Below are 19,807 nucleotides of genomic sequence, written 5' to 3'. Positions count from 1 at the left end.
TATTAAGCCTCGTAAACATGGGCCGAATGTCAGGCGGCATTGACCGGTTCAATAAAAACCGTCTGACATTCAACCCATGTGTACTACAGTTGGTCCGACAGAAACAAGCCATTGGCCGGCTTCTTTTGAAGGGGGCATGTTTGAAAAAGGTCTGCCGCTTGGCTCCCGATCAGCACTCTCAGCCATTGGCAACTGGCGTGTTCTCACGCTGTGCCCCTGTCAGAACACAACAGCACAGCATTGAAGATCGATGTACTAATGTTGGATAGTTAGTACAGCTGTTCCTCCTGAGCTGTCAGTTTTTTTTCTCATTCAGCCCTGCTGGGTTGAATGAAAGAAGACTACTAGTGTGTACTAGGTTTAGTGTCTTCTCCTTCCCCCCTTGGGCTGGGCCCTTCTCCACCTATACACTCACATTAACACCTGCAAGAGGCCCATGCCACAGGGATCTGCCCCCTAATGACATTGCCCACCACAACACATCAGTACGGAGGGTGCTGTTTAGTGCTGCAAAGGGGATCAGTGAAATTCCCTGCCGGACCCCCCCTGTTGACCCAATGGGTCACAGGACCGGAATGGGAGGACTGCCTGTACCCCCGTATCCTCTTAGTTGTGTACTGAGGAGAGCCTTGTAAAGTTCATCTCACTTGAAAGACTTTTTAAAACTTTTAGTGTTTAAAACCATCAAATACATCCAATGCATTTTGGGGGGAAACAGCCTTTCTCTTCAGGGCTTGAGAATCTGTTGGGTATTATCAAGAGGATGATGGGAGACACCAGACCAAACAATGCAGATGGGCTGAAAGTTACTATCAAAGAAACCTGGGCTTCCATAACACCTCAGCAGTGCCACAGGCTGATCTCCTCCATGCCATGCCGCATTGATCCCGTAATTCATGCAAAAGGAGCCCCGACTAAGTTATGAGTGCATACTATACTGTACATGGCAGTGTTAATTTTGGCAACAAATTTCAATTTAGTTTTAGTCTTAGGACTAAAATGGCATTTTAGTTTTAGTACCATTTTAGTCTTCTGCAATTGTTTTAGTTTTAGTCGACTAAATCTCCAGTACATTTTAGTTGACTAAAAGCAATTTTAGTCATCTAAAATCTAATGGGTGTAGTTAAATTGTAATGCATTATTTAAGCATTTCTCTACAATTTCAAAACTTGTATACTGCTGGAGTGAAAAATCGAATATGTTATTATATATGTTAAGGTATAAACATGCAATGCAGACCAGTGTTCATTTTTACATCAAATTTCAATTTAGTTTTAGTCTTAGTCTTTTGACTAAAATGCCATTTTAGTTTTAGTCATATTTTAGTCAGCTCAATCGTTTTAATTTTAGTCGACTAAAATGGTATTAAGTCAGTCGACTAAAATGTTTTAGTCGGTTTTAGTCCACGAAATTAACACTGGTACAAGGACATACTTCTCAGCATGTCTTTATTAAAAATCCTTTTTCTTGTTGGTCTTATGTAATATTCTCATTTTCAGAGATACTGAATTTGGGGTTTTTACTAGCTGTAAGCCATAATCATCAAAATTGAAAGAAAGAAACGCTTTAAATATATCACTCAGTGTGTAACACATCTATATAAAACACGAGTTTCACTTTTTGAATTGAATTACTGAAATAAATAAACTTTTTGATATTCACATTTTTTGAGATGTAGCTGTATGTTCAGGTGTCTGTTTAATTGCTTACAGAGTTGCATTGATGTGTGTCTTTTATATTTGCCTAGAACTCAGCTTTAATGCCCAGTTTATAGAAAACTACAATAAAAGCCCTTTCTTGTAGGGGGGGTTGTGCCCACACTGCAAGGGTTAACTAATTGTCTTTGTCTAGGGCAGAGGCCTGCAAACTGCAGCCTGCGTGCTTGATCTGGCCCTTTGCTTGCCTTTATCAGGGCACTATTTCTTCCACAGATACCACTGATTAGATACTATTCCTTCCACTGACACCAGAGATGGGGAACTCCTTCCCTCACTCACACCAATGATGGGGCACTGTTCCTCCTACTGACACCAATGATGGGGCACTATTCCTCCCACTGACTCCAATGATGGGGCACTATTCCTCCCACCGACACTATTCCTCCCACCGACACCAATGATGGGGCACTATTCCTCCCACCGACACCAATGATGGGGCATTAATCCTCCTACTGACACGAATGATGAGGCACTAATTCTACTGATACCAGTGAGGGGGCACTATTCCTCCTACTGACACCAGTGATGGGGCACTATTCCAATCACTGACACCAATGATGGGGCACTATTCCAATCACTGACACCAATGATGGGGCATTATTCCTCCCACTGACACCAGTGATGGTACACTATTCCTCCCCCTGACACCAATGATGGGGCACTATTCCGCCCACTGACACCAATGATGTAATTGGCTTTAACACTGATCGACCACAAAGCCTTTGAGATTATTTACTCCCAACAATGCCAGAGATTATTCTACTCCCATTGGCCACAGTCCCCCTTGTGTTGAAAGCTTGGTGACCCCTGGTCTAGGGGATGGGATAGTTTTACTTGCCTGATTCTCTGCTACCCTGGCAGAAGGTGCTTCCCTACATGCCAGCAGTGGACTTGTGTCTAGTGCAGGACTATGGGCCCTGCATTAGTCTTGATAACATCAGAGTGCCGTAGAGGAGAGGAGGCTGCAGGGATCAGTCCAGCAGCATGGAGGATCAAGTAAGTAAAACTGCTTCCACCAGTGGTCCTAAACAAAAACAAGCAATTAACCTTTGCAGTGTGGGTGCAGCCCGACTGCAAGGGACAACTTTTAGTTTTCCAAGAGTTCAGCTTTACCTTTAAGCGATAAATACATGAGTTTCCACTGCTGACCTCCTTATGAAAATGATGATCACAAAATGCTTCATTGTGTAGATTAGAAGATCTGACTTCACTTGTTAAATGCTTATCCCAGGTCAAACAGCCTATAATTAGATAACGGTACTGAAGCCAGAGACAGCCAGGCAGCTAGCATTTCAGAAGGACCTCCGCAATGGTAGCCTGTGTATTTCTCTTGGGGCAGGTTCCCTTTAATCTGATTGGGGGTTGAGGGCGACATAAACCATCCTTATTTAGCACAGGTTACACAATGTTTATCCTCCTCTTCAGTCAAGCACAAACAGATCGGCTTGTAGAGAGTGATTTAGCAGTCATACACCGACGCATGCAGACTGTTTCATGTTTATGTTGTCACCTTCCAAAAACGTAAAGGGAAAATGTCAGTGGGACTCGGAAGTGTGAGACCTCTTAAAACATTCATTCATATGAAAATTTCTGTTGTGACAACACCGCCTTGCTATCCCAAGATCTGTTTAAAGTCAGGTTTTAGCTGTTGAATATTTTTTATGCAGTGGTTCTGCTTTTCTCTGCTTATTCCCGCTGCCTACATTCAGGTACTATAAACCATTAATTGGTGATAATACCATAACTATCTGTACTGCAAATCACACTCGTAGTATTATGTCTTGCTTCTGTCTTTTTTTTTTTTTGTAATCACTTCAAGCAAACTTCTAAAAACACAGTTGAAATGTACAGTATATACTAAACATTAAAACGTTTCAAGGTTCCAGTACCAATCATCCTAAAGACATTTCTAACTTTTTTTGGGACCTTCTATGCCTCCTTGTAAAATCTACATTCTGAAGACCCCCCCGGCATTGCCAAATCAAGACTGGACAAGATCCATGAAAAGATCTCCACCTTCAGTATGCCTAGTTTAGCCCCCGTCATTCAATTGGCCTTAGAAGCCCACATTACATAGGACAAGATCCAAGATACCGTTCGGCAAAGTCCCTTGGCCTTGGTCATTAAGGCCAGGAGACTTTGCCGAATGGTGTCTTGGATCTTGTCTTGTGATCATCAGGGCCAGAGAACTTTGGTGAATGGTGTCTTGGATCTTGTCTTGTGATCATCAGGGCCAGAGAACTTTGGTGAATGGTGTCTTGGATCTTGTCTTGTGTAATAGGGGCTTCTAAGGCCAATTGAATGGTAGGGGCTAAAGCAGGCATGCTAGAGGTGGAGATGTATTCTTGGATCTTGTCCAATGTCCAGTCAGCTCACTATTATACCAAACATCAACTGTTTAATCTGCCAAATTCTCCAAGACTTGTGATTGGAAAATGAAGTAGCCACCACATGCAAATGAGGTCATCCCTGTGCTTATCCAATCAGATTCATTGGTTCAGACTAAAGTTGACTATACATTGAGCAAATTTTAGCCGGTTCCTGATGAACTGAATAAAATTCACTTAGTGGGTGGCCCTGTCTGCCCCCACCCACCCAACATCCTTTTAATGAAAAATCAAAGGGGAGGGTGGAAATACAATAGCTCAGCAGGGGGATTCATCCATCTGCACTGTATAGTGTGGATGAAGGAATCAGATTTTTTTTTCTATCAGTGTATGGCCAATTTAAGACTAGATTTACGTTTGCCAATTCTCTGTCAGGCAATCCATGTTGGATTACTTTTCAGAGTGTGTCTAAGCAGCCACAGTCAGGCATTCTGAAGGCAATCCTGTCATCTCCAGAATACCTCTTTTTTTTTTTTTGGCGAAAGGCAAATTTCAATCGGACCAATTTGCTGCAGCCGTGAGTCAAGCAGCCTTATTGACTTGAATGGATTTCAACTCAACATGCCAGGTTAAATTTGCCATGGCTGCAACTAAAAGCATTGCACTGTAAACAGACCCCTCTGGCTGTATTGTGAACAGAGTAGGTGGGTAAAATCATGGCTCCACCACCTATTTTTATTGCTCCCTTTCTGTTTGAAAGAGGCCAAACAGCCTTATACAAAGCAATGTCCTGGCTCAGACTGGGGATCTTTCCTCTCTCAGTCCTGCTTTACTTAAAATGTTATTAAACTCACAACAGTAAAATCAGTCGGTATATGCAGTAAAGCATGCTTGTTATACTCACTATGGAACCTAGGGGTTAATCCTCTGCATTTTGTAAAAACGCTGTTTGATCCCATCTTCTCTGGTCCTCCCCTTCTTCCACTGTCCTCAATCTATCTGCTGACAGTACAGAGCCTTGGAGGCACTCTGAACATGCCCAGTTTGCTGTGTATTACTAGTGAGCTTTTCTTTTTTTTTTTTGTGGGAGGGTGCATGTGATCAGCACAGGGCCTATCAGCACTGTTCAGACAGAGGGTCAGGTGTCATGTAGCCTCATAGGGTAGTCAGAGGAAAATGAAAACTCCTCTTAAGGCCCGTACATACGATCAGAATTTTTAACAACAAACATGAAAATTAGCTGTTTTGGAGCAACATCCGACCGTGTGTACTCTCCATCGGACAAACTTTTTCGGTTTTCAACTGACTTTTGTTGGCTGTGCGAACGGACAAACCTTCTGGCAACAAAAGTCCGATGGAGCAAAGTCTGATCGTGTGTACAGAAAGCCATAGGACTTTTGTACAAAGTACAAACACGCATGCTCAGAACCAATGCTAAAGATCAGACAACAATACAGAAGTTGGCCAAAGGTGGCGGTAAAGAGCAGAAAAAACACGTGATTTGGTGAAAGTTGGCTGAAAAAGTCCTGGCGTGTGTATGCAATACAAGTTCTTGGCCGATGCCCTTTATACAAAAATCCATGGGAAAGTTTGTACAAAGCCTGATCGTGTGTACGAGGCTTTACAAGCTTTAACCAGTGCTTAGCCAGACACTGATAGAAGTCACCAGACTGCTATATACAGCTGATGAGAAGAGATATTTAGCAGTTTTTATTTACTAAAATAATTGAGTTTGCATGTTCTGTGTACAGTAGCCAATCAGTTATTGTCCCTGTTTAGGTTTTCTGACAACCATGAGGGCCTGTTTACAGTGGATGGAGGAATCAAGTGATAATCACTTGTTCAGCCCACGGGCCTAAACAAGAGAAATCAGAATCCGAGACTTGTATTTACTCCAAATGATAAAATCTTGCTAATTTTAGTCATTAGCCACAAACTTCTCCCAGATCCCCCGATTTTACACAAGTCTACCTTGAAGAAGACCCTAGAGAAGACCTTTCCCTCCCAGTGTGGAGGTATGCTGTACATATTCTGCTAAGACATGACCAGTCAAAATGTTTACTGACAAGAAATGTGACTTTTCAGATTCAGATGTGTAATTAATCGAAAGGATTTCTTCATATAGCTCATGATATGTTTTTGTACTTGCAGGGTTCTGGTACAGCCCCGAGTGTGAGTTTGTTCGATCGTGCATCGCCAAATCTCAGGAACTGGTGCAGGGGAAAGTTCATTTGTCTGTCCTGAAGGGACAAGTTTATGTACTGGGCAGAGAGTCGCCACAATCGCTGTATAATGAGGAGCTGGTGAGGTAAGTGATGGACTTTCAACAGTTTCCCAGCATGCAATTGGTGTAGCAAGTTGAATTATATGCTAGCTTCCTAAATTTGACGTTTTAGGTATGGCAGTTTTTTTTTTTTAAGTTATATTGGTCCAGCTTGGACCAATGTAAGTATGTTTGTGCCATACCTTTGGGATCCTCGTGGAAGCTGAAAATCTCTGTGGTAGGCACCATCATTACAGTGATCACCACTAGTTTCCGTGTCACATGCCAAGCAGCTACCATGCTGCTTATTGAACGCAGGAGGTTGCCCGCTTAGCACGGGTGCCATTCAGAGAAGACTTTGAGGTTTCTCAATTAATGCAAAGTGTTCTCTAACTTGGACAAGGTGGACACTGTGACATTACCGCCCTTTCTCTACACCTCATCCAATCAGAGAATGCTTTGTATTCTGTGAGAAAATGCAAAGTGTTCTCCGAATGACGCCTGTGCCAAACAAGTGACCTCCTATGTTCACAACCTAGCAGGGCAGACACTCTGTACAGGACCCAGAAGCCAGTGGAGTAGCGGTGTCTACTACAGTGATTTAAAACTTCCAAGGGTATACCACAGGTATGACACATACATACTTACACTGGTCCAAGCTAGACCAATGTAACACTATACAAATTTCCATACCTACACTTCAGATTTAAAGTGTATCTGTAGCAATCTAATGGATACAGTATGTTAAAATGTATATGTCCAGCCAAAACTTTTTTCTTAGTTTTGGATAGAGTAGGGAAGGCGTGAAGGTTTACCCTTTACTTCCTGTCCCAGAGATGCAACAGTATGTAAGAAGAAATCTCTTCAAAGGGAGGAGAAATCCCCTCTCAGACAGTTGTCACTGAAACAAATGAGTCAATCGAATCAAATGACTTCCTTTGTATTCATGTTCCGATTACAACCTTGACATTTTGCATCTCCATAATGTTCTGTCCTGATGACGATGGTCTCCAGGACACATGCAGAAGGTGAATTTCCTCAGCAGGGAAACTTAAAAAAAAAAAACAGACAGGGGTTCTAACCATGTCCTGCACCCAAACCTAAAAGTAAAAGCTTTGGAAACGTTTGAACTTCCTGAGGACTCTAGTGATGACCAGTACCGATGTTCCAATCCCATCTGCCCGCTGTAGTCAATGCAAAGCCACATGTTGGTGTCACAACATCTCATTACTTGAGTTTGTGAGACATAAACTAAGCCTGGAGGTGACTCAACCAGTGTCCAAAGTATTTGTTCTGGCCTTTGGGTGTGGTTTTGGTTATACCAGAACCTTATAGAAGCTTAGCATGTTTTGGTCATACATTTTATTTAGGAATGCATTTCATTTTTAAATCATCTCAGACTTACCATTTTATTTCATTAATATTGTTCGAAAGTACACCAGAAATGTAATTTGCTTTTAACCTTTGATTATGGTATGAATGGAATTTCCCAAACAAAAACCACATACACTGTTAGAAATGTGTGTAAAAAATGTCAATCCTGCTCCTTTGAATTTTCTTGAACACTGTAGTCATTTGACTTCACTAACCATTAGCACATTAAGCGAACAGTCTGAAATAGAACATTTTGGAACAAAATTCTAGTAGTGTATGGCCAGCTTAAGCGTTGCACTATTTGTGGCCTCAATAACTGATCCTAACACATCCACAGCCATCTTGACTGTCCTCCATACATCACATCTACCTATCACCTCAGTGGTTTTAAGTCTAGTCCCAGCCAAAACATTTGCTATAGCCCTAGTAGGAAAGCGTTCCGATTTCTGACAAGTTATTTTTTACTTCTGCCCACAGACCTCGCCTTACTTTCTGTCCCTGTCAAACCAGGAAAAGAAATGAGTTGAGACACAAGGCAGAGCATTCAAAACCTGACCCAACTTCTGATCCTTTCCCACTCTACTAGAAACATATGTTTTTGTTCTTCAGTTCCTCTTAAAAAGATTTCCATCACTTACTGTTTCTATGACACCATGTAACCATAACAGGAAATAAGAGTACATTTCCCCAGTGTCCCCTTAGATAGAATAGGAGGACAGCCAGCCCCTCTGCAATCTGCTATGGAAAAAAGTCTAGCTTAAAATATTGGGAGCCATAGCAGATGCAGTAGTTCAGATGCCATAATTTTGGCTTTACACATAATGGTCCTTGAGTTGCATATTTCCTAAATACTATTAATTTGATCACCAAACTGACCATATGCTAGTAGAATTTGGATCAAAAATGTTTGTAATCGGAATATTCGTTCAGTTTTCTAATATTTATTTGGGTCAAATTGGCAATCATTTTTCACCATAGAGATGAGAGAATTTAAAGGAGCAGAGTGGAACATTTTTTCTGGAATGAATGAAATTGTAACTCTGAATGTGGTTTATTTTCTGAAAAAATCGTACATATTGCAATAGGCATGTTCTAGGCACAAAAGAAACCTGTTTAATTCATCTGGAATTCCATTTAAGTAGCAGATCTTGGAGAAATTTTAAGGTCCTTTGAATGTAATTAGTTGACTCTGTGATGGCAAAATTTAATGCTCCGATGAATGATTTTTAGACTTCCCGTAGAAATATTTGAATTCAATTCTGCTGGTGTATGGCCAGCTTAGGGTAAATGTTAGGCAATGAGACTTGGGTTAGGTTAGAGGAGATGTTAGGGCTGATGCTAGCGTGTTAACGGGTAACTGTATTTTTAGGGTACTGCTGATTCCAACCAAATTGCCAAGTGGCATCATGCTCACAATCATGTATTGTCAAAGGTTGTGTGATTTCTTCTGGCTCTTCTTCAGTAGATGACTTCATGGCTTATGTGATGACATCATCACTCTTTACACAATGCCATCACTAGGCATACACTTTTTAGGACACAAGCTGCTTTACTCCTTCGCAACCAGCATTATTTATATCAATGATAGAGGAAAGGAAGAAGGATCTTATACTATCTCCCACATTACCACCTACCTTTGGATGCCCCCTCTTCTTCCATCCACCTCCTCCCATCCGTTTCCAAATCAGCAGCTTCTCAAACCACCTCCACCCCCCTCATTATGTCACTCTCTCTCTCTTTTTCTCTCACTCTCTCTTGGGGAGATTCAATGAATAAAGTCAAAAGAAGGAAAAAAAAAATCCTAAAGTGAGCACGATCAAGAAAGAGCTGGCTTTTATACTCACCGTGCCGCCAACCATTTGCCTTTCTTCTTTTTGACTTTTGCATTTCTGCTTTGAAAGCTTTTGAATGACAGCCTAACGGGAATCAGGGGGAGCAAGCAAGCTGCTGCAACTAACACAGGGTGGAAATGCCTTAGCACAGTGGGTATAAAGTAACGTAATTATAGAGCAGGTCACAGTCACTTCAATGAGCAAAAATAAAAGGCACCGGTTTCTTCTCTGTCTCTCTTTCCTTCATACTTTAGTTTCACGTCAAGGGAGGTAAAATCATTCTACAGTCATTTTTTTTTTTCTTCTCCTTCTACAATTTAAGGCTGGTGGTAATTTATATTGGGAGGGGTAGCCGCTGCTGGCTGCACAAGGCACCAGCATTTGTTTTACAATCCCCGTATTTCAGCCTAGCGGTAATAGTTAGTTCGGTATTAAGAACACGCAGGGAGCAAGCGAGGACGGATCTGGGGAAAGAGAACATGGAAGTCTGGAGTAGATCCACAAAAGACAATAAAAAGTGTATCTGATGTCCCTACAAAGGGGAGACAGGGTGGTCCGGGTCAGTTTCTACCATAAGGCAAGGTACTGACTGAAGCTGACCTTACATCTGTAGAATTTTGTAACAAAAATTGTCATTTTCAGAACACTCCTTGGAGTTAAAGGGGACAATTTGACAATTCATTTAGACTAGAGCAAGCAAAAAAAATTTGAAAGACAAAGTTGGAAAATTGTTGTCAAATCTTAATGGGAATGAACAAATTTCTAATTGTGTTATTCGCTTTTGGCCCAAGAAAAATTGTAACTAGTCTTATGCTCATGCATTTATCAAAGTTAATACAGAAGAAGCTTGTTCTACAAAAATCAAGATATTGACATGGTACTTGAACAAAAATTAATTCAAAATTAGTTGAGCCTGTGACACCACTGAATGGTGAGATGAGGAATGTTTTACTTTCTCGTAGGAACAAAATTCTACAAGCATAAGGGGGGGTGCTATACTTTATACAATGTTCTTGTACAATGTTCCTTTAGATTTACAAAAACTGTATTATTTGAGGTCAAACCTAAACACTTTCAATTTGAATCCAATCAGGCAGGCCCTTGTACTTCATAGCTGAAGGTAAATCTAAAGAAAATTGTATAATGTATGGCCAGCTTAAGACCATCACTGGTCTCAGGTGAAAACATGCTTGGCCTGCATAGCGGCTAACAAAACCTGAGGAAAGCTATAGACAAAATGGTAGGAATGAACTAAACATAAAAAAAAAAAAACACACTGCCAAGAATTGTAAGATTCAGTCGTAAAAAGTCGCTTTATACAATTTTTTAAATCTTATATAGAATAGAGAATGATTAAAACCTGACCTGTCCTTTTGCGGTTTGTTTTTCCATTGGGGAGATTTCTCTTTACTTCCTTACACAACAGGAAGTAAGGAACTTTGGCCAAGATGGGTAAAAAAAAAATCCTCCTCCCCAATTAACCATTAAGAAATCTTTCACCAGAATAAGTGAGGAGAAATAATCTAACGGGAACACCCGTTCTGGTGACAGTTTTAAAATGTTTGCTTTTCTCTGTCCTGTTTACAATGGTTACCAGCACAAATGGGGGAGATGAATCTTAAAAACAGACATAGATTGCCCCACCCAGATCAATTTGAGTTTATCTCAAATAGATCAACAGCCATTAACCTTAGTCGTTCCATTCCAACTACTAACATAGGGAACAGAGCTAAATTGTCATTTGATGCAGCTAAAGCTTTCAACCGCATAGAATGGGATTTCCTGTGGCACTGCTGTAGCGTTTTGGGTTCGGGCCTCGTTATATTCAGTGGATACAACTTCTCTACACAGCCCCAAGAGCCCGGGATCAGGTAAATGGGCATGTATCCAACCCTTTCCCATTACAGGAACAAGGCAGTTATGTCCCCTGTTGCCTCTTCTCTTTACCCTGGCTTTAGAGCCTTTGGCAGCTGCCATTCATAAATCCTCAGAAATAACTGGATTTCGAAGACCCATGGGCGAAGATAAAATAGTATTATGTGTCGATGACACATAATTATTTTTGGGTGACACTTTGTCATCTTTGGCTGCAGCTATGTCCTTAATTACAAAGTATGGCTCCTTTTCAGGCTTCAATATTAACTGGGTCAAGTCAGTACTTTTGCCAATTGACGCTATACCCACAGAGATTTCGTCCCAGGAATATCAAATTGCAGTAGTCACATCATTTAAGTACCTGGGAGTTGTAGTTATACCTCAAGTCCATGACTAAGTTGACAGAATCTTGATCCCTTTACTTTCTAGATTCAGACACACAGGATGTTGACAGAATCTTGATCGCTTTACTTACTAGATTCAGACACACAGGTAAAACCTGGAATAAATTACCCCTAATGGTAATAGGCAGAGTGAACCTGGTGAAAATGGTGTGACTGACACATTTATTGTACATCCTTCACAATTGCCCTGTGTGGTTGACACCATTAGGGGCGCAGGGGTGCCACCCCCAATCAATGCGCCCGGCCCCTAATCTACATGCATGGTGCCGGACGCATGGATTCCAATGTTTTTTTTTTTTATTAGAAGCAGGTGATTAGTGCCAGTGGCTTTAATTGGCTTTAAATAAGGGTGGGCTTGGGTCGCAGAGCACTGCACCCTGAGCCCGCCCAGGTGTGTGACAACAACAAATTAATATTCACTATTGTCTTCCTAATTCTCCTCCTGGCCAATCAGTAAGTGGGTGAGACCCAATTGGCTGAAAGGAGATGCGATCGTATTGGCTGCTGCGCTGAGGTAAACCGCCGTGAAGCCTGAGGCGCAGAGGTGGCGAAAACACAGGAAGGAGCCAAAGCTGCCCGCGATCTAGATGGGATAAGTTCAGGGCAGAGTGATCGCAAGCACAGGGGTGGTTGTCGGTGTAAGTGCGGGGCCATTCGATGGATTGGAGTAGGGCTTTGGGTGACGGTAGGACGTCTTGTTTGCCGCCCCCCTCCCCAAAATATACAACATCAGCCGCCTCTGCTTTTGATTCTGTTTTCTAGGATCTTATATGGAAATATATTACAGTCACCTAAAGATGGTGGTGGCCTACCGATTCCCCAAGATTGTATTTCATTGCCTCCCTACTACAGCTTTAGTATGGCTGGCACAAAGTGAAAATACAAGACGGAGTGTCATTTTATCTCAATTTACTGTATCTCAATTGGTTCAGCTAGTAGTAGCTCACCATTTCTAGGCTAAACAAAATTTTCTAACTGCTAAATTGTGGGAAACTGTACAAGATATTACTCTTTATGAAGGTTTCACCAAATATATGCCCATTTGATATAATCTGTGTTTATCAGAACTAAACAAATTAGTTGGGTTTGACTCTTGGAAGAAGGCTGTTATTAATTTTTCTCTACCCAAAACCAGACACAGGGTAACACCCTTCCCGCACTCTATTCAACACTAAAAAAATATTTTCTATAGATACACTTTCAATTATTAAGCCTGTCCATTTTTTCTGAAACGTCCATATTTTTTTTAGAAGCTCCAAAACTTTTTATATTCTCATTTTACCCTAATGTCTAAGTTTTATTGTGACAAATCTGAGCCACAAAGTGGTCTCGCTATCTGCAATAAATATTGTATATTTACGCCATTAAAGTCATGTAAATCCAATTTTTGTGTGGATGATTCAGGGGCAAGGTAGATCACAGGGAGGCTTCTTCTGCATCCTGGCATTTGGTCATGTGACAGCAAACCATATGACCATATACACTAAAACCTTGGATTTCGAGTATAATTCGTTCCAGAAACATGCTTGTAATCCAAAGCACTTGTATATCAAAGCAAATTTCCCCATAAGAAATAATGGAAACTCCGATGATTCATTCCAAAACTATTTATTCATAAGTCCTTCAGTTTATAGTCCATATAAAAAGATTATAGCAATGTGACCAGGTTGTGTAACCATAAAATGTCCATCCACAAATGAAAGCCTCCACAAGGGGATTAGAAGCAAAATCCAGCAAGAGCTACAAGTATAAAAGAGAAGAGAGGCAATGTGTTGCTAAATATTGTACCTTCATTAAATGTAATCATATTGCTACACTTAGAAGTGCCTCTCTTCTCTTTTATACTCAGTTGTGACATGACGCTACTTGTATATCAAACCAAGTTGCTCTCAAACCAAGGTTTTATTGTATAGGTGATGTTGGTGGAGGTGTCACAGCACAGACCCTCTCCCAGCCAGTTTCCTAACTGCGCTGGCTCATTTTTCTTGTTGTATGCTGATAGTCTTTGAATTGCTAGCAGATTTGCTAATTTTATTGTGTAAGTGTGACAGGCACAGTTTTATTAATTGGAATTAAAATAAAACCGTAAAAGTAGTAAACGTCAAGTGTTACTGAGATGGTGGATAAGTGTTTTGGCACAGAGAAAGTCATTTGTAAGTGTTGTCAAAGTATTGATACGTTTCCCATATGATATTATTTATTATATAAAATGGCATTATATTCAGTTATATATTTCTATTCTTTTGCCATGCAGCATGGACAAGCAAGGAGATTATGAACCACGTGATGCATCTGGATTCATCAAGATCAATGCTGTGAGGTATGGTATTCTCCTTATCGTTCTATTTTGATGCCTGTAGCAGTATGATACACAGGGTTTTCAGCCCTAAAAGCAAGCATAGATGTTACCTTAAATCTGACCATACACATAAAAGCCAGACTGTACTATCACCTTTAGATGCACTGAAACTATTTAGTGCAAGGGCTCACCTGCTGGGTACAAATTCATTGTTTAGCTAGAGACTCATATTATGTGGTTTTGGTAGATCTAGAGGAGATAGTACAGTCAGATTGTAATGTGTATGGCCAAGTTAACATTGAACATGTTTTTCCCTCGAAATTGGCCGTAGATGGAATAATTAATCCGCGTTCAACAAAGACTGGCTGAATTTTGATCCATCTATTGCCTTTCCCGCTCAATATGATGATCGAATTCTCTCAAACTGGACTGTTGGGAAAACTTTCATTCGATTAGTGCCTTCAGCCAATCCACTGCAGCGCTGATCATTGTCTTCTTATGGAGGAGGAGTCCACACTTATAGAACTCAATAGCACAGGAGGATGGATTCCTCCATCCACCTTGCTTGTGTGGATGGAGAATCAGGTGCTTTTTTTCAATCAGCCTACCAGCTGATCGATAAAAATATCACCTTAAGGCTACCCTTGTTTTACCATTTGACCTGCTACCTAAAAATAACCCCTAACACCTAACCTAGCCTTAAAATGCTGATAAATTAACCCTTAAGCCCCGTACACACTATCAGATTGTCTGCTGAGTTTTTCCTTCAGATTTACCAAAACCATGTAGTAGAAGGGCCTGCTTGATTGCATACACATTGGAACTCCTAAGGTTTGACCTCATATTATATGGTTTTGGTAAATCTGAAGGAAAAACTCAGTAGACAATCTGATAGTGTGTACGGGGCTTTAAAGTGATTGTTATTTTTATAGAGAAAAAAAATGTTACAAACACGTTATACATACCTCCTCTGTGCAGTGTATTTGCACAGGTCAGCCTGGATCCTTCTCTTCTTGGGTCCCTCTTCTGTGCTCCTCGCCCCTCCCTCCTGTCGAGTGCCCCCACAGCAAGCAGCTATGGTCGAGACACTTGTGGACATCGCTGGACAGAGATGAGGCACAGGTAAGTATTAGGGGGAAGGGAAGATGTCACCGCTCCAGGAGGTCAGATGATAGTAAACCTCTTCACCAGTTCAGAAGCCACAGGTGCTGGCAATTGCATGTAGCAATAATTAGGAAGTCGTTCTGAAGCCATACTCTGAAGAAATTGCCTTTTTATTAAAAAAATCAAGTTGACATGTTTCACACTAACAATAGTGAATAAGCACTATTGCTAGTGCGAAACATGTCAGATCCCCTGACTGCTGTGGCATGTATCTTTGATTTTTGATTTTATTTTTTGAATAAAAAGGCAATTTCTTCAGAGTGCGGCTGTCCAGAACTACTTCCTAATTATAAGTATTAGGGGGGCTGCTGCACACAGAAAGCTTTTTATCTTAATGCATAGAATGCATTAAGATAGAAAACAACTTCTGACTTTACAACCTCTTTAATGCCAAACAAATGAATAGTAACCCTTCACCCAATTGTATCACCTAACCTCATCCACCCCCTTTGTTTTAACCTGAAACCCAACCCATAAAGTGTAATTCCAGTCTATATCTAACTAAGCTTAAAATGGCTCTCACTCCCCTTCTAACTACTCCTGTAGAAGAAAGATGCATGTGCTTACCTATTCTTAGAGCACTCCAGTTCAGTCACGTGATTGACTTCCAGAGGTGGTTACACAGGAGAGGAGGGAGCGCCGAGAACAAATGTCCCATAGTAAGTCTATGGGTGAAGTCACCCAGGCATTCCATCCATTGTCGGCAATCTCTCCTCTCCTCTGAATCCGGCCGATGGGGAGATCACGTGATCGGACCTGAGAGCTTTGAGTATAAGTAAAGGCATCGTTCTTCTACGGGTTTTTAGAATACCAGTTAGAAAGTGGAGTGGGTGCCCTTTTAGGCTTAGTTTAGATATAGATTTGAATTTTACTTCAAACTTAACCCCCTAGCCTCTTAATGAAACCCTGTCAATAACCTTAACCACACAAACCTGTTAAAACCCAAACCTAAAGTGTTAAATATCTATATCTAATATATTGAAATGATTGTTACCTTAGCACATTAATACTTTGGCACTAATTCGTACTGCGGCAGGTTGGCTCAGCTGGGCCAATCGATGTTACCTTACTTTGCTTCGCCACTAGGGGGGCGCGTGGACCCGCAGCATGTGCCCAGAGCCTATGCGAGTGCCTAGTGGGCGCAGCGCCCGCCGGGCACCCACAATCGACCGTGACAGAGCGAGAACCAGGATCTGTGTGTGTAAACACACAGATCTCAGTTCTCTCAGGGGAGAGGAGAGAGATCGGTGTTCATACTAAGTATGAACACCGATCTCTCTCCTCCTAGTCAGTCCCATCCCCCCTTCCGTTAGAACACACCTAGGAAACACAGTTAACCTCTTGATTGCAACCCTGGTGTTAACCCCTTCCTGCCAGTGACATTTATACAGTAATCAGTGCATTTTTAGAGCACTGATCGCTGTATAATTGTCAATGGTCCCAAAAATGTGTCAAAAGTGTCCAAATTTGTCTGTCGCAATATCATAGTCACGATAAAAATCGCAGATCACTGCCATTACTAGTAAATAAAAAAATAAATAAAAATGCCATAAATCTATCCCCTATTTTGTAGTTCCTATAACTTTTGCGCAAATCAATCAATATATGCTTTTTTCAATTTATTTTTTTACCAAAAATATGTAGAAAAATACATATCAGCCTAAACTGAGGAAAAAATGTTTTTTTGAAAAAGTGGCATATTTATTATAGCAAAAAGTGAAAGCTATAGGGGATTATTTACGAAAGGCAAATCCACTTTGCATTGCAAGTGCACTTGGAAGTGCAGTCGCTCTAAATCTAAGGGGTAGATCTGAAATGAGTGGAAGCTCTGCTGAATTTATCATCCAATCTTGTGCAAGCTAAAATGCTGTTTTTTATTTTCCTTGCATGTCGCCCTCGGATCTACAGCGACTTTACTTCCAAGTGCACTTTAAGTCACTTTCAAGTGCACTTGCAGTGCAAAGTGGTGTTTCCTTTAGTAAAGTAACCCCCATTGTGTTTTTTTTTCAAAATTGACGCTCTTCTTTTGTTTATAGCGCAAAAAATAAAAACGGCAGAGATGATCAAATACCACCAAAAGAAAGCTCTATTTGTGTGGGGAAAAAGGATGTAAATTTTGTGTGGGTACAGCATTGCACGACCGCGCAATTGTCAGTTAAAAGGATGCAGTGCCGTTTTGCAAAAAATGGCCTGGTCATTGAGTAGCCAAATCTTCTGGGGCTAAAGTGGTTAAGAAAACTGACTTTTTGTTGCAGCATCAAAATTAGGGCATCTCAAATTCTCTGACCCCGTGATATATTTCTGAGTGTTAGTGTGAAATGAAGTTCATCTAATTCTATAGACCATTTTGTTCTATAGATAATCCAACATCTGTGTAGTTTCAATGGCATATTGTGCCTGGTTTCTTCACAGCCTAAAGTAAACCTCTAGGTTTAAGATTGTGTATGAGGCACTACCAGGCACTTTAGGCCAGCCATATACAGTTCGAATCCGGCAGTCTGGTTGTACCCAAGTTGATCGAATGAGCACCCTGGTACATTTAGCCTGCCCATTCACGGTTCTGATCTCGGCCAATTCCTGTTGAACCAGCCAAGATCCAAACCGTGAATGGGCAGGCTAAATGTACCAAGGTGCTCATTTGATCAACTTGGGTACAGCCAGACTGCCGGATTTGCTTCCGATTAACGCAAACGGCTGCTATAGCCATTAGCGATAAATACTGTGTTCTCCTGGCAGGCACATTTTCTTTAATATTTAGAAATTTGGCAGCTAGTATGCCAAAACTTTCTTGAAGAGCTCCCGACACCAATACTACTTGTGTGGCGAAATTTTTTTCACCCTTGCTGGCCTCTATATTACCCCAACAGGGTTGCTTTAAGCTCAGTTGCAATTTCTTGGGCTTCTGGCACACCAACCTCTTAAAGTCTCACCATATCTAGCAATCCCTGGGCACCTTTAGCTCCAAATCTGCCACATTAAGAGTTAAACATGCCAACATTGTGGATTTTTGAATCGCTTTAGCTGTGATGCACAGGAGATGACAGTGTTGTGTACCTGTTCTTTCAATGCTTCCTCTAACAATACCTTACAAGCCTCCCCGGCATTAACATAAAAGGCTTTTTTTCTGCTTTAATTGGCTTTATTCAAAGCTTTTTGATTCATCCGTGGTCTGCAGTCATCCTCTTGTCTTCCGAGGCATTTATGATAGAAGGAAAGAGGGGAAAGCAGCATAATACATGCATCACGTTAATAAGCCCTTCCTTGACTTATTAACAAGTAAAATTGACCTTGTGACTCCTCTTCTCTCTGACATTGATTTGCATGAATAAGGGTGACCTTTGCTAATTTTTTTTCCTCCACCTCCCCTTTTCTTTCTGTCTTCGGTTTACAGGTTAAAAGAATATCACCGCTTACAGAAGAAGGTCACAGCGCCGACAAAATGAAAACAGAGTGAGGAAAAAAAAAAAACACACACACACAAAGCGGAGATGGAACAACTCCATTCTGTAGCGTTTTAATCCGCCATCCTGTCTCTATGCTTTCCTTAGCTCATTGATTAGTTTGTGTGATCGTTACAGATCTTTTGTGTGCTAAATCACAGGTTAGCCAACTGTGATGGAATGGCAATTACAGGAATTGGTAGAGTTTAATGGGTTAAACTTGCTGTTAATACGTAGATATTAAAGGAAATCATTCAAGTAGAGCAAATAAAAAAAGAATGGATTTAATCATTGCTGGTGATCTTGTTTTGTTGCATTTTTTTCAAACAATAATCTGAATTATTACAACAAAAATCATTTTGATGTGCCTTTTATATTTTTACTTGCTGTTTCATATTTTCATTGTATTTTATATATACTTATGTATAATTTCTCCCTCTAGTGGCCATCTCTATGCACAGGAATAAGAAAAATTTCTAATAAGAGAAATATAGGGCTGTCATTCCTAGTTTTCTGGCTGTTGCTAGCTTAAAGTAGACCTATCAGTAACTTTATAAGACTGCATTAATCAATTTCTGACAAACTACAGAAGCGGTTGTACCCTTTATAAGGTCAGTCCTTGAGCTCCAGCCAAGTGAATTTGCCCATTCTAAGATGATGTCATCAGTCTGCTGCAGATAGAAGGAAGCAGTTCCTCAGTCTCCTCTCCCTGGTGATAAGACAGTACGTTAATACATCACAAGGTGCTGATCTATGGTAAATACAGCCAAAAACTGCACAGGCACCAGCATTCACATGATCAATTCATCTCTGAAATCGGCATCTCAGTCCTGTAAGTAGATGCTGAATTAGAGGATGCCTTAACAAAGATGGCTCCATCATTCTGCAGATAAAGGCATTGGGTGCATTGTCAGGGTGTGTACTGTGACCTCACTGTGCTTAGCTTGAAATCCGAAAACAAATTCAGCCACCACGTCTAGGGACTGGTAAACTGCAATATTTTCCTTTTGTATTCTAAAGTTTAGTTATCGTTTTAATAGAAAATGGTACTGAGAGATTAGGAGGCCACCATTACTGACCTCCTCTCCTGACAATGCTGAGTAATTGGCTG

General features: G+C 40.9%; 1 protein-coding gene across 1 annotated transcript in view; it reads left to right on the top strand.

Annotated features, from left to right (window-relative positions):
- Window positions 1–18,989, top strand: part of ASS1 (argininosuccinate synthase 1) — a 147,532-nt gene extending 128,543 nt beyond the window's left edge. The window contains exons 14-16 of the mRNA XM_077478172.1: window positions 6,197–6,353; window positions 14,048–14,113; window positions 18,648–18,989. Of these exons, the coding sequence (XP_077334298.1) occupies window positions 6,197–6,353; window positions 14,048–14,113; window positions 18,648–18,699 (275 nt within the window). The 3' untranslated portion in view covers window positions 18,700–18,989. The remainder of the gene's footprint in view (window positions 1–6,196; window positions 6,354–14,047; window positions 14,114–18,647) is intronic.
- The last annotated feature ends 818 nt before the right edge of the window (window positions 18,990–19,807 follow it).

Source organism: Lithobates pipiens, unplaced genomic scaffold (genome assembly GCF_037356315.1).
Source record: "Lithobates pipiens isolate NorthernLeopardFrog02 unplaced genomic scaffold, aLitPip1_a1.2 Scaffold_1, whole genome shotgun sequence".
In the NCBI taxonomy this organism is placed as follows: domain Eukaryota; kingdom Metazoa; phylum Chordata; class Amphibia; order Anura; family Ranidae; genus Lithobates; species Lithobates pipiens.
This window is presented reverse-complemented; position numbering and strand designations above follow the sequence as displayed.